We start from the raw sequence: 24,189 nt of genomic DNA, 5'->3' as shown, positions 1-24,189 counted from the left end.
GTGAGACCCTGTCTCAAAAAAGAAAAAAAAAAAAAAAAAAAGAATTTATGTTAAAGGGAAAACTAGATGGCAATAACTACATAAAAAGATTGGCTGATAATTCTCAGAAGTAAACGGAGTTCAGAGATAATGATTCTATGATATTAGCCTACGGAAGCTAATGGTATGGCTTACCTATCCCATTCCCAAAAGCCTCAAAATCAGTGATGCCAATAGTGTAACTCTGTCCAAGAGCAAGGGCTGAGAAATTGCCTAAAGGTCAATAACCTGGTTTTCTGACATTCAAGGTTTGTTCAATCCAGGTCTCAACCAATTAGACAAACTCACAATGGTGAGGCAGACCTTCCTTATTTAGTCTACTTATTTAAATCTCTTCCTCAGATACCCTTACAGGTATATACAGAAATAGCGTCTTACCAATTATCTGGCGTGTTGGCTACTTTTTTACCAACTTAACACAAGCTACAGTGATCCAAAAGGAGGAAACCTCAACTGAGAAAATTCCTCCATAAGGTCCGCTTGTAGGCAAGCTGTGAGACATTTTCTTTATTAATGACTGATGTGGGAAGAGAATACCCAGCCTGCTGTAGGTGATGCTACACATGGTGCAGGCAGTCCTGGGATATGTAAGAAAACCAATAGAGCAAGCCAGGAGAAACAAAGCAGCATTTTCTCTGTGGCTTCTGCTTCAGTTCCTGCCTTGAGTTTCTGCCCTGACTTCCCTTAGTTATGGAGTGTGACCTGAGAGCTGTAAAATGGCCATGGTGTTATCACAGCAATCCGTAATCCATCTAAACTGCTAGAAAGGCATGGTAAGGTAATATTCATGAGCTAGTTATAAGGAGGACATGTAACACCCCCGTTTTCTACATACATACCTGCTGTAAGAGCTGTTGGCAGAGTATCAGGAGATATCCTCAACATTCTGAGCCTGGGGAAAGGATAATTTGACTCACTGGTTGGTTCTTGAGGAACAAATGAAGGCAATGGAGTTGGAAAAGTCTGGCTAATGCCCAGATTAGAATGGTCTACCTATGAAATTAGAAAAGAAAGGAAGAAAAAAAGATTTGACGCTTAACGTGGATAAAAAGCAAACCTCAATATTATAAAAATTAATGCTTAAGAGGTTTAATAATAATTTTTATTTTTATAATTTATTATTTTTAATAATATATTTTAAGTTTTTTAACTTAATTTCATTTGACATGTGTGTTTTGTCTGCATTATGTATGTGCACTTGGTACAGAGTTCAAAGAAGGTTATTGGATCCCCTGGAACCATTTACAGATGGTTATGAGTCACCGTGTGGATACAGGAAATAGAACCCGGGTCTTCTTCAAGAACAAGTTGGGGCCATAGAGATGCTGCAGCAGTTAAGAGTACTGGCTGCTCTTCCAAAGGACCTGAGTTCAATTCCAAGTACCCACAACTGTCTGAATCCAGTCTTCTGGTTTCCAAGGGCACTGCATAAATGTGGCGCACAGATATACATGCAGGCAAATCATCCATACACAAAAGGAAGTACATCTTTAAAAGAACAACAAGTACTCTTTACCAATGACCTATTTCCCAGTTACCAGTGACTTATGATCATATTCTTCCCAGGTGTGGTGGCATCTGCCTGAATCTCAAAAAGAAGACTAAGAACTACAAGTTTGAGGCCAGTGAGATCAGGGTCAGTCTAGTAACAGGATAAGACTCATACTCTCAAGTCATTTGAATTCATTTACAGATCATATTTTGTTTGGTGAAGACACCATATCACATAGCAGTGATTCAGTGGCATTAAATCACAAACATGCATAAATCTCTATTGAATTCATAGGATACTTAGGTAAAAGTACAAAGCACTTTTAACAGAATCCAAAAATAAACATAAGCATGATTTCATTTATTTATTTATTTACTTATCTGTTTATTTACTTACTTATTTGGAGACAGGATCTATCTATCTATCTATCTATCTATCTATCTATCTATCTATCTATCTATCTGGAGGTAGGATCTCATGTAGCCTAAATGTGTTGAGACCCAGCCCCCATGGGTCTCTAAGAGTTGTTTTCTAGCACAACCACAGGTACCTCCTGTTTTCCTGACCTCACCCCACTAGGATCAATATCCTGTTGTGAACCCTTTGACCTGGGGCTTTTGTAAGTTTGTATATTTAGGCTGCTCCACCACAAAGGTGGGAGACATTCTCTCAGAAAGTGGACCAGGGGTATTGTCATTCATCCAAATCTCCAGGCTTCCGCCCGATACTCCAACTTAGTGGTGGCCAAGAGCAGCCACAAATGGAGGTTCCACTGAGACCGGGAAAGAAAGGGGACCCTGAGAGATCACCCTCAGAAGGCTGGACAGCAAGTAAGGAGTTGTGAGGGTGGATTGCAAAAGGTACTAGAAAATAGGTACCTCAACTCCTGAGAGTTGGATAGGAAAGGCACTGGATAAGGGGTGCTGATGGGGGAAGTACTTCTGTGTATGTTTATCTTACTGATTGTTGAATAAAATACTGTTTGGCCAATGGCAGCAAGTTAGGCAGGACTAGGAGTCAAAGAGGATTCTGGGAAATGTAGTAGAGAAGTGCTGATCCGGGCAGGAAGTGACATAGCAAGGAGACTCATATTTAAGCGAAGGAGAAACAGGAAGGGCTCTCTTTTCCCCTCCACTCCTGCTCCAGTGGCACAATGTGAGCCACCAACAAGGAGGGACGCCAATAAGGCGTCCGATAAGATAAGTCTTATAAAATATATAGATTTATGATAATTAAGACGGAGCTAATAGATGAGAAATCCTAGTCATTGGCCAAGCAGCTTTGAACCTAATACAAGCTTCTGTGTATTCATTTGGGCCTAACTCAGGCGGGCGGCTGGCGTAAAGCTCACACGTGGCAGTGGGGCTCAGGCGGCTTTTGGCGGAAAGATTTATCGTAACAATGTGCCTCAACTCCTAAGAGAGTTGGGTTATAAAGGCACTGGAAAAGGGGTGCCTCAACTCCTAAGAGAGTTGGATTGGAATGGAGATCACAGTCAATCACACAGAGAAAGTTTAAAGAGACAAGGTACTGGTAAGATTTCATTTTAACTTTGGATTAAGTAATAATATTAAGAAAATTATTAAAGAAATACAAGAAATCCTACTCTGAGGAATCCCTTCCCCGTGAGCTGTGCACCAGCTGCCAGATGACCCAGCAGCCCATGCCCTTGTGCACTCGGGCCCACTGTGGGCTCCAGTCAGCCAGCAATGATGTGGTCTGCACAGGCTGGCTGGAGAAATCACCTCCTGAGAAAAAGTAGTTGAGGCGCTATGCTTGGAAGAAACGCTGGTTTATCCTGCGGAGAGGCCTGATGAATGGTGACCCAGATGTTCTGGAATACTACAAGAATGAACACTCTAAGAAATCCCTGCAGATTATCACCTTAAACTTCTGTAAGCAGTTGGATATAAGCCTGACCTTCAACAAAAAAAAGTTCCAAAAGAGTTTTATGTTTGACATCAAGACCAATGAGCGCACCTTCTACCTGGGGTGGCTGAGACAGAGGCTGACATGAATAAGTGGGTCCAGAGCATCTGCCAGATCTGCGGCTTCAGTCAGACTAAAGAGAGCACTGAGAAACCTTTCTTCAGTCAGTCATAGTCTCTGCTCTTCTCCAGCTGAGTTCAGCAGCTCCAGTCAGCACCTGCTCCAAGCAAGAAAGTCCTCAGCCCTTTCACACTCTAGCCAGCTACCTGTGTCAAGCCATATCCAGCCTGCCTTGCCCACCAGTACAGAAAATGCAAGGAATGCCAGTTTCTCTCAGAGCACCAACAGGAGAGTGATACAGCTGCACAAAAACTTGCCCAGGGCAATAGACACTGTATCAACAGAGTCAGCAGTCAGGTCCATGGCTTCCATAGCCTTCCCAATCCAAGCCAATACAGTGCTTTTGACCTCCCTCATAGCCACACCAAGGGCAGCCTCACAGGGTCTGCGGCAGATAGTGAGGATGTGTACACCTTCAAGTCACCCAGCAACACCCTGTGTAGGGAATTTGGAGACCTCCTAGTGGACTCAGCCATAGCTCCCCCACCAAGGCACCCAAGACACCTCAGTGGGGCAGCCCTCAACAAAGACCTCCAGTCAATGACTACAAGTACCCAACACGAGGCATAGAAACACCTGCTGGCCTGCTAAATCCCCAAAAAGGACTATTGTGGGTCTATCAGACAGAGCCAGCTCTGATGACAACTATGTGCCGGTAAATCCAGGTTCTGACATCCCCATGAGCACAATGCCCCATCACTTTGACCCACTAAGCTACCCATCCACAGCCCTTATTCATACAGGCTCCAGCTGAGGAAGCGAGATCCAACCATCCCCAGTCAATCGCCACTTCAAGCCTGGCTGAAAAGCAAAGCTAGCACCCCTTGACCTGAGAAACAACAGTCATCAATGAGCTCCCTTTCAAGTCACCTGTCACCAAGTCTTGGTCCTCCCAGTACTGCCGTTCCATCTCCACACAAAGCTTCACCAACACAGACTCTGGAGACAGTAGGGAGAACTATGTCCCTATGCAGAACCCAATGTCTTCATCCCCTGTTCCCAGTGACACTAACAGCCCAGCTCCAAAAAAGAGTACTGGCAATGTGAATTACATAGCCCTGGACTTCCAGCCAGTCTCCCTAAGCCCTAATCACAAGCCATCCACATCATCTGTCGCACTGGATGAGAAAGTAGAATATGTCCAAGTGGTTAAAGAAAAGACCCAGGCCCTACAAAAGACCATACAGGAATGGACAAAGATGCAGCAGTCCTCAAGACCCTCCAAAGATGCCAAACTATGGTAAGGATAGCCATCCCTCCCCACACCTCCTCTCCTTTGTGAGTTTTGTTCAAAAGATGTATGTATGTTCTGTATGTATGGTGTGGCCACACATGTGTGTATGAAGTGTGATCGTATAAATGTGTGACTGTTAACAAAAGAATGCTGTTGTGTTGTCTTTAAATCATTTAATTGCTGGGGAAGGAGCAACAGTTGTTAAAGTACAGGTTACTTGGGAGGGAAATTTCTGCTTTTGTTTCCATGGAGGGTGAAGAGCTGTGGATTCCTTCCAGACTGGTGTGGTTTCATGGGGCAAGACCCCCCTGAAGGAGTGGCTCAGGTGATCCTAATATTTGTTTTCATTTAAATTTAGTTGGTTAGAAATGGTGGTGGTCACAGTCAATCACTTTTTAAAGAAAAAAGGAGGAATATGACATAGAAATGATACTTTGCATTGGAATGGATCCTCATTTGTTGATACTTTGTATTTGAATGGATCTTCATTTGCTGATATTAGTTAGGTTTTCTAGATATATATTCTTCAAACCTTTCAAAGACCTACAGAATATATGGTATTTAAATGGTTTAGGGTTTTTCTTGACAGTGAGACACAACTGCTCCTGGCACACCAATTACATCTGAAAGGAAGGTGGGCATCGAAGAAACTTGTTATAGAGTTTGCCTTTGACATGGCAAGACTAGTCGGTTGGGCAAGAAGCTGCTCTTGCCTGAACTGTTTAACTGTTGCTTTATAAACTGGACATGCAGGACCCATAGGAAAGTGACTGCTGATGGACAGTCCTAAAGGTTCCTGCTTCATGAAAGAGTCTGCCAGGTATTCTACAGGACACAGAAAAAAGGTGATGGACAAACTGCCAATGCAGGTGGACAGTTTAGAATTTCCTGCTTTGCTGAGAAGTCTGCCAGACACATTGTGTAGGCTGTAGGCTAAAGATGGATGCCTCAACATTACCAAGAAACTTTGGGTGACAGTCTAGGAAGCAAGATGTCTCTGTCAGTTCTAGAGTTTATATATTATCCTTCTATGGTCTTTGATGGTGTTGAAGATAGATAGTTATAGTAACACACTAAGACAGAATGGTTAAAAACTTATAGTTCTTACTTGATAACTGTTTTGTTATATATAACGAAGGGAGAGATGTTGGGACCCAGCCCCCATGGGTCTCTAAGAGTTGTTTTCCAGCACAACCACAGGTACCTCCTGTTTTCCTGACCTCACCCCACTAGGATCAATATCCTGTTGTGAACCCTGTGACGTGGGGTTTTAAGTTTGTATATTTAAGCTGCTCCACAATAAAGGTGGGAGACATTCTCTCAGAAAGTGGACCAGGCGTATTGTCGTTCATCCAAATCTCCAGGCTTTCGCCTGATACTCGGAGTTAGTGGTGGCCAAGAGCAGCCACACAAATGAACCTCAAATTCCTCCCTACATAGCTGAGGCTGGCTTTTAACTCCTGGTCCTCCTGTCTCTACCTCTCAAGTACAGGGATTAAAGGCATACACTACTTATATTTTTATTTGTTGGGTTTTCATGTCTCAACTAGATGTAAGGATTAATATTCTACCTTTATTTCCCTAAACACTTTTCTAAGCCTAGTAGCTCTCTTTTGGAAAAGTCCAGTACCTAGCAGTGTCAGGCAATGTTTTCCAATGTCTTAACTGATGAGAGCATGGGTAGTAGGAGAGGGAGCTACTAGAGATACTAGAAAACAGACTAAAACACAGAGTATCTCTCTCAATCAAATAAACATATAATCCAAAATGTAAGTGCTGACTGAGAAGCCCAAAATTTTTAAGTCAAGAATCTGGCTCCTAAGATGTTTTTTAGTACAGCTTGTGGGGAGAAGGCAGAATAGGAAGAGGTAAAGGAGACACGGGTGGATACAAGAGAGTGAATTAAGTTTCTCCTACTCTTCCAAATAAAGGAAGAAAAATTTACTACAATCTTAACTTCAGTAAAAAATGTGCTATCATCGCATCTTCAAACATAAAGAGCTATTAGAGCAGGCAATACCAAAGAAAATACATATTAACTTTGTGGCCTGTTGGCTATAGCCAAGTGAAGAGAAAATAATACAGAATGAAAAGGATGAGAAGTATTCAATAAACCAAGAGATCCAAGGGAACTATTTGAAAATGAGAGGGAATCAAGAGGAAAATGCTAAGATTTATTTCCCATTTTTAAAATCTGTGTGTGGTGCGAATGAACCCAGGGCCGTGGGCATGCTAGGAAAATGCTCTATCATCAAGCTAGGTCTTCAGCCCCTTAATTACCATTATTAAAGATTTATTTTTATTTTTTTGTGTTTATGGATGCATGTTTCTTCCATGGATACAGATGTCCTCAGAGGCCTAAAGAGGGTAGTGAATCCCCTGGAATTTTGGCTACAGGTAAGTCACCTCATGTGGGTACTGGGAACTGAACTCAAGTCCTTTGGAAATTCCCATTTTAATCACCAATGAAAATAAAATAAAAGATGAGTAAGAAACTTGAAAAATGCTAACATTCTATAGAAAAGCAGAATGTGCAGGATCTTAGGGAAAGTGTGATCTATTTTAATATAAACAAATTACATTTGAGGTGAGCATAATGTTCAATTAAAAAATTCATGTAAGATACCATAAAGGGCCTAATTCAGAAAGCATTATCATCTAAAAGTACAGTTAATAGCAATCCAGAGAAAACTAGACCTTTTTTGTTTGCTTAGTTTTTGTTGTTGTTTTTGTTTGTTTGTTTTTTCAAGACAGGGTTTCTCTGTGTAGCCCTGGCTATCCTGGAACTCAATTTGAAGACCAGGCTGGCCTCAAACTCAGAGATCTGTCTGCCTCTGCCTCCCTACTTAATGAAATATTGTAAAATGTGGATGAAAATAATCCACACTAATCCAGTTTGAGAGGACAGACTAAGTGAACTACTGTGTACCTATGAAGCTCTTGGCACTGCACTTGAGCAAAGTGTCAGCCATTATTTCTATCCCCACTCTCATACTGAAAATTCGAATACTGCCTACTTTAGAATAGTAGACAAAAGAAACCCCATGAGACTTTCCTACATAGTCAGCAACCTATACATAAAAGGAAAACTCTTCATGCTATCTTTGTTCATTTTCTCATGTCAACTTCTAAATCTAACAAGATACAAAGACACATCACAAGTGAGACCCAGTTTGGTATTGACAGCATCACACAAACAAGGGTGGAACTCAAGGACATTTAAAGCCAAGGTGGCCCAAAGACCCAAGCAAATGAAGTCTTATAAAGCATTTTAATAAATCACCATTTTCTAGTATAGAAACAATGATAACAGTGACATAAAACAGATGGGGGTGATGCAAGCTTATGCAGCTCATAGGAGAAGGAGGCAGTTAGATCCCTTCAGAAAGACTGACTAGTTTGGATTCTAAGCACTTCAGTGTTCTTCCCAGGGAAACAATGATACCTGACATTTTCTTAAATGCCTGAAATCAAAATTTTCAAGAACTTCTAAATAGAAATACTTGAGTATCTCAAGGTTGGTACACTAAAGACCAGAGGGAAAAGCACAACTGAATGTCCTCATGAATGTGACTAGTTTTCATACGTTTCAAAGATTCTTGCTGGCCTAACACGAAAAGGATACCTCAAGACAAAAAGCCTGGAGGGTCAAGTGTGGTGGTGGATGCCTTCAATCCCAGCACTCTGAGTTCAAGACCAGCATGGTCTACACAGCACACTCCAGGACAGCATACAGACACCTTGTCTCAAATTTAAAAAAAAAAAAAAAAAAAAAAAGAAAAGATAAATAGCCTAGACCTCCAAAAGATGTCCTTTTCCAAGACACCATAGAACTCATGGTGGGCAGTGATGGCGCACACCTTTAATCCCAGCACTTGGGAGGCAGAGGCAGGTCTCCATGAGTTCCAGGTCAGTTTGATCTAAAGAGCTAGAAAAGCCAAGGCTTTGTATACAAAGAAACCCTGTCTGGATAAACAAAAACAAACAAAACACTTGTTAAGTGTCATGGTCTATGAAACAATCTTTCTGTCAACACTTAGTAGATCATATTCCTGGATATGATATGAAGACCAAACTATGAGTCAGAATTGGTATCAAAAAATAAGTGACCCTTTTACTTTCATTATCATTTTCTTTTCAGCTAAAATATTCCTTTACCTATCCATAAAAAATGTCAAGTAGAGTAACTTACAGACTTTTCAAAATGGCTCTCCTCAGATGATAGTTGTGAAGTAGGTAGCCAAAACAAGGAGCTGTCGCAAAGATCATCAAGCATTGTCTCTAAATCTGCAAGCTCCAAGTACTCACCAGGTAAGCCTTGTAGGTCCCATGTCTGGGAAATTGTAAAAAGTAAAAAAAAAAAAAAAAAAAAAAAAAAAAAAAAAAAAAAAAACCCATTTCCTGAATCAGTACTGTAAAAGACCATATTTCTACAACTATCACTTCATCGTATCTCACCTCTCTTTGCAATTCAGCAAGTCTTTCACTGTGTACATCAGCAGTTTTATATAGGCTGGAGTATTCAGCATCACCATATGAAGTAACAATGCCAGACTCAGCCTTCCCCTGCAGTCCTTCTGTTAAAAATAATAATAATAATAATAATAATAATAATAATAATAATAATAATGGTCATATTGCATAACTGCACATACAATGAAACTGGAGTCAGCCCCCACAGGCCAAGGAATTTTACCTTGGCCTTCTTCAGCTTCCAGCAATACCTCTTAGCTCACCACAATCAGTGATGCACCACCAGTCAGGGTTAAAGCAAAGCGGGGCTTGCATCACACGCTCCCTAGTTTACTGAAAAGCTGTCCATACAGCAGCAGATGGGACCTTCAGTGAGGCTACTACAGCTTACATCCTTACCCAAATTATAGTCTGAGGAATCTGCAACTTCTTCAAAGGTCTGCTGCTTTAAATCTTGTAAAACCCAAGAATCTGAAGTTGATACTTTCATTGCAAAAATGATGTTTGAAGATCCTACCTTCTCTGTAAGGTTAAGATTATTTATATCATACTGAAATGAAGAGGACTGTGTTTCCCCAAGACCAACCACCCAGTTGTAAGCTTTTTCACTTAAAGGAAATGACTTAAGCACTGGAATAACAGAACGAGGCTTACTGAGTATGTTCTGAGGAGCATTAGGGGGTGACTTTAAATCTGGATCCCGAGATAGGGAGCTACCACCATCATCTTCTTTATGCAACAATGGTTTTGAAGCTGCTGGTTCAAACACCCCAGGAGTAGACTGGTATTTTGGATGCTTAAGTTTATCCATGAAAGAGTTTTCATCATTATAATTTAATGGAGAAAGATCTGATTTTGGGGGTTCTCTCTCTTGGCTGTCATCTGCTAATGGCTTATTGATGTCAGTTTGGATTCCCCTTATAGGACTCTCTTGCTTAGAAGACTCAATTGAGGCAATAACTGCCTCAAAGGCTACATTTTCAGTAGCATCAACATTTTTCTCACCAAAAGTAGAAGCTGCCTTTTGGGTTCTTTCCTCTTGAAAATACAGTTGTTCTGATGTTTCATCCAAGTTGGATTTAACTGTTGAAAAGGGACCACCAGAAGCCTCCAGCTTAGAGAATTCAAGTCCTCTGGAGAGTATATATGCTTCTGAAACTTGTTCATGACTATTAGGGACAGCAACCTTCCCAATATACTTTATCTCTGGAGCTTTAGCATGTACCTGAGATGACACCAAAAAATCTCTCCTCTCCTTTTGCTTAAAAAAATAAGAAAATTCTTTCTGCAGATGCTCATTTCCTTCAAAGCTCTCAAAAGAATCCATCTTTGGCCTCAGCTCAACCGCAGCAGGAGCCCCTAAACAAACATCTTTAAGATGGTTAACAGAGGTAAAGGGAGCTCCTTTTCCTCTTTCCAACATGCATCGCAGGAAAGAATATGGCATTTCACTAGGAGGAGGAGTGTTTTCACATGGGAAGGAAGTCTGGTCCTTACTGGCTAGACATGCTTCTGTCTGTTGTAAGGCTTCCTGTTCCCAATACTGATCTTGTGAACAAGCAGAACCAAAACTGTTGTTTCTTCCAGCATCTATGCTTTCATCACTAACATCAGATATAGCTGAAGCAGAAACTTGGTCTTTATCAGCCAAGTTGCCTTCTGGCTGCTGAGAATCCTTTTCCATCTGCCATGACATAAATGAAAGCAGGGCATTATCATAATTATCAGAGTCATTCAGGCTTTTCAGTTCATCAGGAGCATTAGGTGTTGCATTCTCTCCATTATTCTCTTGTTCAGATGGGAAAGAGCGCTGAGACCCAAAAGTGCTACCTGTAAGTGGATGTTGAGATATACTAAGGCAACTGTTAACTAAATCGGAAGATGTTTCTGAGGTGGCCTGGAATAAAGCTTCACTAACTTCTGATGGCCGAGCAAGCCATTCAGTATCTTCCGACTTATCAGGAATCCCTCTGAAAATATGAAGTTATAAAGAAATGATTAGCTCCTTAATATTTTAACTTTTAAGTACTAACAAAAAATACAAACCCAGTGTCACTAAAATCAAGTTTACAGAGAAACCCTTAAGGGGGGGGGGCATTTTTAAAAGCTCTAATCTTTAATTTCTACCAGACAGTTAAAGAAAACTTTGCAACTAGTAAGTAAACCTGATATTGCCTCAACATTCTACTAAATCAATTTCAACATTACAAAAAAAAGTTTAAAATTTTTAATGAGGTTTACTATTTTAAATGCATGCTACCTACTATGAATTAATATTCCTCTAACTTGTATTCCTCTGCTTACTGGTCAGTTATTGTGCTTATGGTCTACTCCAAAAACACAATATAGCTTGATCACTTTGATAATCTAATGTGAACAGAACTCTGCAACTGTGATTCTAAAGTAATATACAGTATAGTGACAGAGATTATATAAGCTTACTTTCTAAACATCTAAAATTTAGAGTTTAAGGTGGAGTTTTCTTTCCACTGTAACGGAAAACAAAGCCTTGGACAATTCCAAGTATGTATTTGAAGAATTACAAAATGCCCTTCCATTTTGAATGCTCTAGAAGACATCAATTTGAAATGTTATAAAAATCTTACTTGATATTTGCACATAGTATAAAGAAAGCTAACAAGACTGATTCAATAACAGCTAAGCAAAAAGAAAGTGCAGTATCCTAAAAATAACTGTTTTCTTCAGAATTAAGGTAGAATGAGGGAAGAACAGTGGTAGCACACACTTTAGCCTGAAGCCATTAATACTAATAACAACTTACAATAAGGGTAGAAAGTTTAGAAGGCAAAAAACCAATCACCCTACCTCAAAGGTGCAAATTCTAGTTCACTTTGTTGAAACAAGGAATCAGACTCAAATTCCTGGTGTTGTATCAAACATGTCAGCAAAGGCAAGTCAGGAGTAGCAAAGTTATTCTGTATGACTGCAAAGTTTCAAACGTAAAACAACTGAGCAATTACAAAGTGCAGTGTTTGGTGTACTTATACAATACTTTTAAGCATCTAAACATGCTATCACCTGGAAGATTCTACAATCATTACAATAATAATATAACAACAGCGGCAACCATCTACGGAACCTGAAAAGTCCCAAGCATTTAGTATACAGTATCTCATTTAATCCATGACTATTCTGAAGAATAAGTACCATTTACTATAGCTACCTTACAGGTGAGGAAACATGATTATAAAATTTACTATTATTAAATAATTTCTTCACATGTAAGTTTAAGTGCCACCAGTCTAATCTCTTTGCAAATTACTATACAATTTAGGTGTTTGTTAACAATTAAAGCATGTCTCTTTTTATTACATTTTCATTTTATGTGAGTAGTTAGGTGGGTGGGCAGATGTAAGCATGCAATGATACTCAAATGGTGATCAGGAGACAACTTACAGTAACCATTTCTCTCCTTCCATTATGTGGGTCCCAGGAATCAAACTAAGAACACATAAGATCTTGCAGCAGATGCCTTTGCCTACTAAGTCATCTTCCTGGCCCCTCAATCTTAAGTAATGTAAAATTATACCATTATATCAAAGTGTAATCTAAGGGCTCTGGGCCTTACATCATCTTAGGTGATGAGGATGAAAATTATATTCAAAAAATACTGAAACAATGCCTCCCTTCTGAAAAATATTGTTTTTTACAAAATAGTTGTCTAGAAAACTATGTACAATGTTAACATAAATAACAGTATGGCCAATTTTAAATAAACATTTCTTAAATTTTCTATTTAAGCTCTACTATGAGAAGATATTACAAACACAAATGCTTTTTGGAGTTCTAGCTCTGAAATATATAAAATAGGTATGTTACCTAAAGAGTTTGAAAACTTACTTCCAAGAAAAAAACACCATGGTTTCCTTTCATCTTAATTCTTTTGTTGGTGGTGGTGGTGGTTTGGGGAGGGCATTTCTGTTTTGTTTTGTTTTGTTTTGTTTTTTTGAGACAGGGTCTCTCTATGTAAGCCCTTGGCCACCCTGGAATTCTCTACATAGATCAGGGTGACCTCACACTCAAGAGACCCACCTGCTTCTGCCTCTCTCTCCCAAGTGCTTAAGTAATTCTTATGTCATTAAATATATATAAACTAGCATGAAATTCTTATTCCCCATAGCACTTACACAATTATAAAACAAAAATTAAATATTCATAGAAATAAAACTTTATTTCTAAAATAGCAGCCTTCTAAAATTGGCTTTAGTGGTGTTACTAAAACTAAACTGTTTTTTCAACATGACTTTAATGATTGATACAGCACACTTTCTTAATTTCAACTATGTACTCAGTGAGGACTCCACCCTGGCACCAGCCTTTACCCTGAAATTTTTGTTCACAATGGTGCTATCATCCCTCACTTGGGGCCTTAACCTACTGCTCTCTATCACTGCTCTGGATCCTGCACACTTGCTTTGTTCCTCTCAAACTCCACAAAGCTGCCTTATCACAGAATATATCTTCAACAGAAGCAAAGAATCAGCTACTCGTAGGTATTCAAAAATAAAACTGTTTACTGAATTGGTTACAAATAAGAAGTGGATAGTAACTTTCAAAACAAAATTTAGTCAGTAAAGTGCTTTCCACTCAAGCATGAAAACCTGAGGTCAATTCCATGAGCCAATGTAAAAAGGTTAGGTATGGTGTTGCACACTAGCAATTCCAGTGCTGGAGAGGGAAAGACAGGCAGATACTGAACACAGGGCAGCCAGTGAGTGACCCTGTCTCAAAAAATAAAATGGACAGCTCCTAAGGAACAATACCTGAGGTTGTCCTCTGGCATGCACATGTACAGTATACATTTGAAACTTCAACAGAGACTTAGAAACTCATTTTTAAACCTTCAAAGCAGATGATCTTCAACCCTAGAAGAATCAACTAAGTTTTTAAAAAGAAACTGCAGGTCTGGAGAGATGGCTCAGCAGTTAAGAGCACCACCTGCTCTTGCAAAGGTCCTGAGTTCAATTCCCAGCAACCACATGATGGCTCACAACCATCTGTAGTGAGATCTGGTGCCCTCTGCTGGCACACAGGCATACATGCAGACAGAACACTGTGTACACGAAGATGATATTGATGATGGAGGAGGAGGAGGAGGAGGAGGAGGAGGAGGAGGAGGAGGAGGAGGAGGAAGGAAGGAAGGAAGGAAGGAAGGAAGGAAGGAAGGAAGGAAGGAAGGAAGGAAGGAGCTGCAGCTAACACCCCAATGAGCATCTAAAGGGTCCAGTAATCTTTTTAACAATTAGTCATCTGGGACTGGAAAGATGGCTCACTGGTTAAGAACACTGGCTACTGCTATCCAGAGGACCTAAGTTTGATTCACAGCACCCACATGGTGACTTACAATCATCTCTTACTCCAGTCACAGGGGAATCTGACACCCTCTGTCACTCAGGCAGTGCACAAACATGCAAACACCCATACACATAAAATAATATGAAAACTAAAAATCAGTTATCTCTAACCAGGTTCCAGAACTTACAGAAATTGTTATTATCCTAAATATTGGCATATAACCAAGAAATCATAAGTTATAAGCATCATTTAAGCATCTCCTCAAATACTTAAAAATATCTGAGTGGAGTTTGAGAGTAAAATCAGGTAAGTAGGAAAATGCATTTTCTAAAGGAACAGATCAGAATTAAACAGTTAATTTTCAAATATGCCATGTATATGTGGATAAGTGATGGGAAGGCTGTACAGTTAGCTGGCAATGCCTCCTTCATACTGCTCTGAACAGTTTCTTCACATTTGGACAGATATTGCCAATGTGGGAATATTTTCCCTCTATCACCAGTTATATCAATGATACGTGCCATTGGTGAAAGCCTAACACCATGGTGCTAGTATCCATGCAGGACAGAACAGCAGGAATGGCATGCCCACTGGCAATAAGATGCAAAAATACAGTAGCTTCAAATGTCCTGTAAAGGAGAAACTGCAGCTATACAACACATTAGGACAGGAGAGATTGCATTTTACAGTCTCTCATTCAATGCTAAAATCTTTCTGTTACAGAATTTTCTGTGACATTTTGCCATAACAGAACTTTTCTGTTTCTGGTATATTACCTTTTTAAAAAAGATCATATATTAGAGGCAGGTGGATCTCTGTGAATTCAAGACCAGCCTGGTATACAAGAGCTAGTTCCAGGACAGCCTCCAAAGCCACAGAGAAACCCTGTCTCGAAAAACCAAAACAAGATCATATATTGAGTTAAATGCAGCTTCCTATACTTTCATGTCTTCATTTTAACTTCTACACAAATTAGCTAGCATTTCTGATCAAAGGTCAAAGGATAAATATTTTAGGCTTATTGATAACATATAAGCTATCACATACACTTTGTTTTCACGATCTTTTAAAAATTCAAATGGTGAAGGCTGTAGCTCAGGAGTAAAAGATTTGCCAAGCTTTGGGTTACTGCCAAAGCACAGTAATCCCAGCACTTGGGAGGAGGTTAAAGCAAGGAGCCCTAGAGTTCCCAGAAGAATAAGAAATGACACAGGACTTTCTGAGAACAACTAACTTAAATGAATATAGAGAATAAGCACTCTTAGAATTTGTACTCAGAGAGAGTACAAAATCAAGCCACAGTCTGTGGGCTGTAATTTGCAGACTCCTGTTCTTGAGACCATAGTAACACTCATCCAATAGTACTGCTATCTTCTGTTTACAGAAATTTCTTCACAGAAAAGGAGGTAGCGTTCATCTATGTACCCTTGGATCCAACACATCAGGTAGTTAGCAAGGCAGCCTTCAATCATTTGGTCGCAGCTATCTCCTCTGACCAAGGCTGTCCTAGTTAGGGTTGCTATTGTTGTGAGGAGACACCAGGACCACAGAAACTCTTACAAAGGAAAACATTTCATTGGGGTAGCTCACAGGTTTAGAGGTTTAGTTCATTATCATCACGTTGGGCCATGGCAGTATGCAAGGGGACATGGTGCTAGAGGAGCTGAGCACTCTACATCTTACTGGCAACAAGAAGTAAATAGAGATACTGGGTATGGCTGGAGCATATGAGACCTCAAAGCCCACCTTCACAGTAACCCATTTCTTCCAACAAGGCCACCCTTACTCCAACGAAGCAGCACCTCCCTATTGTGCCATTCCCTTTAGGGAACCATATTCTACTCCCTGGTCCCCAAAGGCTTGTAGCCATATCAAATGGAAAATGCATTCAGTCTAATTTCAAAAGTCTCCATAGTCTATTAAATCTCAAATTAGTTTAAAAGTCTAAAAGTCTCTTCTGAGATTCATGCAATCTCTTAACTGTAATCCCCTGTAAAATCAAAATCAATAAGCAGACCACATACTTCCAACATATAATGGCACAGGATATACACTACTATTCTAAAACATAGGGAAGGGAGCATAGTGAGGATATATTGGACCAAAGCAACACCAAAAACCAACTGGGCAAACTCCAAACTCTGTATCTGATGTCAAAGCATTCTTCAGATCTCCAACTCCTTTCAGCTTTGCTGACTACAACACACTTCTTTCTCTTGTGATGAGGAACAAGATCGAACATGGGATAGGTTATTAACTGGTAATTTATTAAGAAGAGGTACTCACACAAGGAACCAATAACCAGATTTGGCACTCCGAGAAGTCCGGTCCCAGACGTCTCCAAGACCTGGCCTGAACCCCGAGAAAGGAGGATCGCCTCCTCTCCTAGCTCGTTATCCTACCCCTCTACATACTTGTGACCACGCCCATATGGTACAGTTATCCAGGGTCTCTCCCTATACTCTTGAGCTGGTTCCACTCCCTGTTAGCTTTCCTCAGCAGTTATCCTACAGTACTGTCATCTGCAGGGGTCTCCAAGGCAATCTAGGCTTCATCTTCACAGCTTCACACAACGGCTTCTCTGGGCCTCCATTCAGGGGCACCCTTGACACACACCTTGCCTCGGCAGCTTTCCTTAGGCGAAGAGGCAAATTCCATAACCCCTTTCTTCTATCCTTGGCTTTAAAGCCAGAGAACCACATGGCCAAAGATGCCAAGTTCTGCTGCTTGCTGGGGCTAGAACATGACCCCACTGTCCAATTACATCTTCACCAGCTTTGTTTTCAATGGTGTCCTTCACTGCCTAAACCTGGCTGTCCTGAAACTTGCTCTATAGACCAGGCTGGCTTCAAATTCAGAAATCCACCTGCCTCTGTCTCCTGAGGGCTGGGATTAAAAGTATGCACCACCACATCTGGCTCTAAACTTTTAATCCTTTTCACAAATTGGAAATTTACCTGGGTGGGATCTTCCCTGAGGTCACCATTCCCTTTATTCTATTTCTTAATCTGTTTATCTCCTTGAACACAGGACTTAGCTCCATTCCACTTCCTGGTGCTCCTTTTCTGCAAAAATTTTACATTTTGTTGTTTACCCTGCTCAGCTTGCTCCTTTTCATTATAAATCTTTATTAAAGTTACCACTAACAATACACATTCTTCACCAAAATGTCACAAGAGCAATCTCTAGGCCACATACTAACATTCTCCTCTGAAACCTCTTGAGCCAGGCACCTATAGTTCAAATCACAATCAGCACCACTGTCTTCCATGTTCCTACTAGGATGGCCATTAAGCAGCACTTAAAGTGCTCAACTACTGTTCTAATCCACAGTCCCAAGGTCCATATTCCTTCAAACAAAGGCATGGTCTGGCCTATCACAGCAATATCACAGTCCCTAGTACCAACTTCTGTCTTAGTCAGGGTTTCTATTACTGTGAAGAGACACCATGACCATGGCAAACTCTTATAAAGGAAAACATTTAAATGGGTGGTTTACAACAGTTCAGAGGTTCAGTTCATTATCATCATGGTGGGACATGGTGGTGTGCAGACACGGTGCTGGATAAGTAGCTGGGAGATCTACATCTTGTAGTCAACAGGAAGTGAACTGAGCATATTTGAGAGGAAGTGGCTTGAGCATATATGAGAGGCTGCAAAGCCCACCCCCACATTGATACACTTCTTTCAACAAGGCCTTACCCACTCCAACAAAGCCATACCTCCTAATAGTACACTCCCTGAGTTTTTGGGGGCCAATTAGATTCAAACTACCACAAAGGTCAACACCTTTTTCCAAAGGGAAGTCATCTGTAGGTTGACTTTAATAGTCCACACCACATAACACTGTACTAGTATCCTGGCTTGCACATTAGCTTGTTTTGAAAAGAATAAGCTCAACTAGGTCCTCATCTGCTTCTCTAAAAAAATTCTATAAAACCAACTTTATGGTTAAACTCCTTGATTTGAAAGGTACTTGAAGTTTATCTTTGGTAGAGAACTAAGAAAGCCATTCTACACTAAAAGAAAAGCAATAAGATCTAGCTCAAGGAAATGACTCAATTTCCTCATCTTAATTGTTTTATTCTCAAAGCTGAGGATAACAATGGTTTAGAATGACTCTAAGAATCAAATAAGGTAAATATATACAAACCTAGACACATCTGGGGGGAAAGGAATCTTATTTGAGAAATTGACTCTATCAGATTGCCTGTTCGGAAAGAAAGGCTGAGCCCACTGTGGGTGGTGCTACCTGGAGGCAAGTGATCCTGGTTTTTAAAAAAACATAATAAGTAAATATATAAAAGAAAAAAGAAAGCAGGTTGAGTAAGCCAAGGGGGAAAAGCCAGTAAACAGTATTCTTCCATGGCCTCTGCTTCAGTTCCTGTGAGTCCCGGCCTTGGTTTCTCTCAATGGGCTATGATCTAGGATATGCCACTCAAATAAATTCTTTCCTGCCTAAGTTGGTTTTGGTCATGATCTTTATCACAGCTATAGAAAGCAAACTAAGACATGTAGACACTTATTTTATTTATCAGGAAACATTGAGTGTCCACTGATGAGGGAACACCAGTCAAAGAATACGTGATTTTCCCCAAGAGCAACTGTGCTATGGACACATACCTATTTGAATGGGAATGAATGATCTCCTTTCAACCTTCTATGAACAATGGGACATGCTAAGATGCATATTTCATATAGCTAAGCCAACCAGCCAGCCAGTGTGAAAAACCAGAACCAACTGGTTTGAGTATAGCTCCACAGAGATCCTCAACTAAAATGGTTTTAGTTAGAAACAAGGATAGTAAGTACCCCCACCTACACAGACACACAGACACACAGACACACAGACACACAGACACACACACACACACACACACACACACACACACACACACACACACAGTTTCTACCTCTAGTTAAAGACAAAGGCATTGGGGGTGGAGAGAAAGTTTGGCAGTTAAGAACACTAGCTGTCCTTCAAGAGGATCTGGGTTTGATTCCCAGTACCCATAATTCCAGATCCAGAGAATCAGACATCCTCTTCTGGACACCATGGGCACCAGGCAAGAACATGGTACACAGATATACATACAAGTAAAACACCCATACATATAAAATAAAATAAAATATATATAAAAAAATACAGAGGCATTACCTATCAATGGAGAACATAAGAAATTTAGCTTTGGTTCCGTAACTGGACGTTCTGCCTGAGCCAATTCACCTCCCTCCTGAGAGGGGAAGTCTGTCACTTTTGTTCCTTCTATTCTCACATCAGTCTCGGTCTGGGATGTTTCCAAGGTTTGGGAAGGATCCCTTTCTTGAGGAAGATGATTCCAAGATTCTGCTCTCTGAAACAATTTTAAACAGAAAAGATGCTGAGTCATTAGCTGAGTCAACACATTTATATCTTAGACTACTGTCCACTCAGCATATTTAACAATATTCTCATCCGAATGGAACAAGGAAAGTAGTTCCTTCTATTTGCTTTCTTTTTTTCTTTTTTCTTTTTTTTTTTTTTTTTTTTTTTTTTTTTTTTTGAGATAGGGTTTCTCTGTGGCTTTAGAGGCTGTCCTGGAACTAGCTCTTGTAGACCAGGCTGGTCTTGAACTCACACAGATCTGCCTGCCTCTGCCTCCCGAGTGTGGGATCAAAGGCGTGTGCCACCACCAACCCCCGGCTTCTATTTTCTTTCTTATTACATTAACCTACTCCTAGACCTCTTCAAATCACTCCTAGTGTTGTATTTTAAGTTCTCACTGTTAAATCAATACATTTAGTACTACATAACAAATCCATACTGGATTGGATTTTATTTAAAAAAACAAAAACAAACAAACAAAAACAAACAAACAAAAAAATACCGAACAAAACCTAGAGTTGATCTATTCGTAGGTATTTACTCAACAGAAATGAAGTCATGTTTACTCAAAAACAATGAAAATTTAAAGAGTTCATACATGGGCTAATTTTAAAAGGAAAGAAATCAGATTTTTAAAAGTCCACACACTGTAATTCTAAAAAAGCAAAGCAGCCAGACCGTGTTCACAGAGGCATGGGTGAGCTGGCCCTGAGGATGTGTTGAGTGGGAAGCTGGTCACACCCCTCTGTCTGCCATGTGGTGGTGAGGATGAAAGATGCCCCCCACCCCTACATGGCAGCTCACAACTATCTGTAACTCCAGTAATACTACCCTCTCTGACCTCTGTGGGTACCAAGTATACAGATATACATGTAATCAAAGCATTCATACAAAGAAACAAAATAAATAAACCTAAAATAATTTTTGTTACTAAATAATAGGTGGATAGTAACTGAGGAGAGCTGAATACTGGTCTCCACATATTTGCATATATATATACATGCATGCACGTATACATGAACATATACATACATACCACACAAAAAGTTACATTTCTGGACTATCCAAAGAAGAAATGAGAAAAGAGTTTCATTAATATAGCATCAGCAGTCAATAATCTCAGCACTTTGGCAGAGGGAGTTCAAGGCCAGCCTGGATTATAGCAAGTTCCTGATCCCACCTCACCAAGAAAAAAAAAAAAAATCAGCTAGGCATGGTAGCACCTGTAATCCCAGCATTTAAGAGGCAGAGGCAGCAGATCTCCGAGTTCTACAAAGTGAGTTCCCGGATGGATAGTCAAGGATATTACAGAGGAACTCTTTCTCAGAAAAACAAAAACAAAAAAGTCAGTTGATATATACGTAAATACTTAAGACTTGTATCCTAAAGAGTGTAAGATTCTAATGAAAGAAGTTGAGAAAAGCGCCAATAGCTAGGCATACATGGTGGCACACACCAGCCTGGTCTATATAGTTGAGTTCCAGGCCAGCTAAGACAAGCTACACAATGAGACCCTCTCAAGAAAGGTGATTTGGGGAGAAGGACGAGGAGCTGAGAGGGAAAAAGAAAGAAGCACAAATGTTTGGGGATTAAACAGCCCAGGTTTGGGGATTAAAAGAATTAATAATGTTAACCTGCCCATACTGCCAAAGCAATACACAAAGACAATACAATTTCTATCAAATTCCAACCACATTTTTCAAGAAAATTTAAAACAAAAATCCCATCATCCATATGGAACCAAAGAAACCCAAACAGTCTAAGCAATTTTAAGAAAGAAAAAGCCAAGTGTCCTTTTTCTTGATTTCAACTACACAAGAAAAATAACTCAAAATTAATTTTTAAATGTAAAAACTGAAGTCATACAATAAGAAAACACAAGGGAAAAGCTCTGGCAATGTTCTGCATATCACACCATAAGCTCTGGGTACAAACTGAAGAGATGGAACTTATCAAACTGAGAAGCTGCACCACAAAAGAAGCAACAAAATGAAAAGGAGGCTGCAGAGTATGATGCTCATGGGTAGAGTACCTGCCAGACATTCATGAGACCCTTAGTTCAATATGTAGCAGAGGAAAAGAAAGAGAGAGAGAACAAAGGGGACAAAATAGTAGAGGTCCTGGGGGGTAGAGCTAGAAATAGGGAAGAGGAAGAAAAAGCATGCTATAAAATGGGAGAAACTGTTGGCGCACGCCTTTAATTCCAGCACTCTGGAGGCAGAGGCAGGCAGATCTCTTGTGAGTTCGAGGCCAGCCTGGTCTCCAGAGCAAGTGCCAGGATAGGCTCCAAAACTACACAGAGAAACCCTGTCTCGAAAAACCAAATAATAATAATAATAATAATAATAATAATAATAAATAAATAAATGGGAGAAACTATTTTGCAATATTTGCAAACTCTGTATCTAATGTGTTTCTCTGTGAGTTCAAAGTCTGTCTAGTCACATATTGAGTTTCAGTACACCCAGGACTACATAAAGACCTTGTTTCTAAATAAATAAATACATAGGGGCTAGAAAGATGGCTCCATTGTTAAAAGCACTGGCTGCTCTTGCAGAGAACCCAGCATTCAGTTCCCAGCACTCACCTGTAGGCTCACAAACATCTATAACTCCAAGGGATCTGACACCATCTTCTTACTTCACAGGTACCAGGCATACAAGTGGTGCAGATATACATAGCAGCAAACATCCATACACATAAAATAAAAATAAATCTAAAAATGTATTTAAATAGATAAAAATATATAGAATTCATATATAGAAAACCATCTGATTGTTGACACAGATAAAGGTCCACAGTAGATTGTATCATACCACCTTGTACTTTACTGATCTCTGCCTATCCTGGAAGCTAAGCAGGATTCGGCCTAGTTATTATTTTAGATGAGAGATCGACTGACACATGCAAAGCCCTGAGTTTTTAATTTAAAGCCCAATAGGAAACAGACAGGCCAAATAAAGAATGGGCAAAAGCTCTAAATGTAAACGGACATTCCTATAAAGGAGATGTATGAATGATCAATAAGCACAAAACAAAACAAAACAAAACAAAACAAAAAATACATTCATCATTAGTCAGACATGGTGAACAGGAACTCTCATACAGTGCTAGTGAGAATGAAAAATGGCACAGCCAAGGGGGGGCGTGGAAGGGGGTGGCACACGCCTTTAATCCCAGCACTCGGGAGTCAGAGGCAGACGGATCTCTGTGAATTCTAGGCTAACCTGGTCTACAGAACTAGTTCCAGGACAGCCTCCAAAGCCACAGAAAAACCCTGTCTCAAACCGCCCCCCCAAAAAAGGCACAGCCACACTGGAAAACAATCCAGCAGGCCCTTAAAGGGTTAAACACAGAATTGCCAAATTTCCAGCAATTCCACTACCAGATATATACCCAAGAGAAATGAACTCATGCCCACAGTAACATGTAAGTTTAGAGCAGCAGCATTTTTGACAGGAAAAAAAAATGAGCTAGCCAAGAGCCATTTCCTCAGATGAAAAGTAAATAAACCTCTACAGTGGCAAATCAAAAGAAAAATATACAGAACTAAGAATGAGAAATGAAAACTGCCACATACAAACAAAAAATAAACAAAACTATATAGCACTCCTTTCTAATGAACTAGAGACATTCCTGAAATGAAGGACTTTCTAGGAAAATCTTACACTGTCAAAATTAACCCAAGAAATGTCTATGTACATAGACCACACCTGAGAGGAACCTGGAAACACCATAATTTTGCTTCTGGTACAGCTCAAACATTAGAGAAATATTTCGGCACAACTAATCAGTTCCAGGGCATAGAAAATATTCATCCCAGTGCCCACCTTTCATGCAAATGGAATGGAATACCACAGACAGGTGAAAGGCTCAGACCAATTGCTCTTGTGAAACAAAAGGGCAACCTGCTATCAGAAAAGAAGCTGAGCACTAGATGGAAGCTGGAGGATAAGAGTAAAGGGAGGAGGGGCTGACAAGAAACTTACAAAATTTGCAAGCTGGGTTCATGACTCCCTTCAAAGTTGAAGACCAAGAATCTCTGGTACTACAACCAATGAACATTGCAGTCTCCCAAAAATAGTTTCCTTCAAAATGAAAGCTTCAAGGAGAAGTGTCTGAAATCATCTAAGCTGAAAGAGCCACAGGTTCAGCAGGAAAACAAAATCGCAGAGGCTCTGATCACTCACTCCTTAACCCAGTCTTTAATAAGCAGTAAGG

The 24,189-nt window shown here is 40.1% G+C and overlaps 1 protein-coding gene across 14 annotated transcripts in view; it reads right to left on the bottom strand.

Moving 5' to 3' along the window:
* Alms1 (ALMS1 centrosome and basal body associated protein) overlaps window positions 1–24,189 on the bottom strand; it is a 115,097-nt gene that overhangs the window by 85,039 nt on the left and 5,869 nt on the right. For 9 of the 14 annotated variants that reach the window (XR_004771129.1, XM_035448842.1, XM_035448833.1 and 6 more), the window contains exons 2-6: window positions 19,762–19,957; window positions 12,114–12,231; window positions 9,942–11,257; window positions 9,273–9,391; window positions 879–1,032 (exon numbers count right to left, since the gene is read on the bottom strand). Coding sequence is in view for 13 of the 14 variants with exons in the window: in XM_035448842.1 (XP_035304733.1) it covers window positions 879–1,032; window positions 9,273–9,391; window positions 9,942–11,257; window positions 12,114–12,231; window positions 19,762–19,957 (1,903 nt within the window). In the remaining variant the exon portion in view is untranslated. Of the gene's footprint in view, window positions 1–878; window positions 1,033–9,272; window positions 9,392–9,686; window positions 9,907–9,941; window positions 11,258–12,113; window positions 12,232–19,761; window positions 19,958–24,189 lie in introns of those variants that run through there. The other 5 variants (XM_035448834.1, XM_035448841.1, XM_035448843.1 and 2 more) reach the window with 5 other exon arrangements.

Source organism: Cricetulus griseus, chromosome 8 (assembly GCF_003668045.3).
Source record: "Cricetulus griseus strain 17A/GY chromosome 8, alternate assembly CriGri-PICRH-1.0, whole genome shotgun sequence".
In the NCBI taxonomy this organism is placed as follows: domain Eukaryota; kingdom Metazoa; phylum Chordata; class Mammalia; order Rodentia; family Cricetidae; genus Cricetulus; species Cricetulus griseus.
The sequence above is the reverse complement of the archived record's forward strand: the minus strand, read 5'-3'. Positions and strand labels throughout refer to the sequence as shown.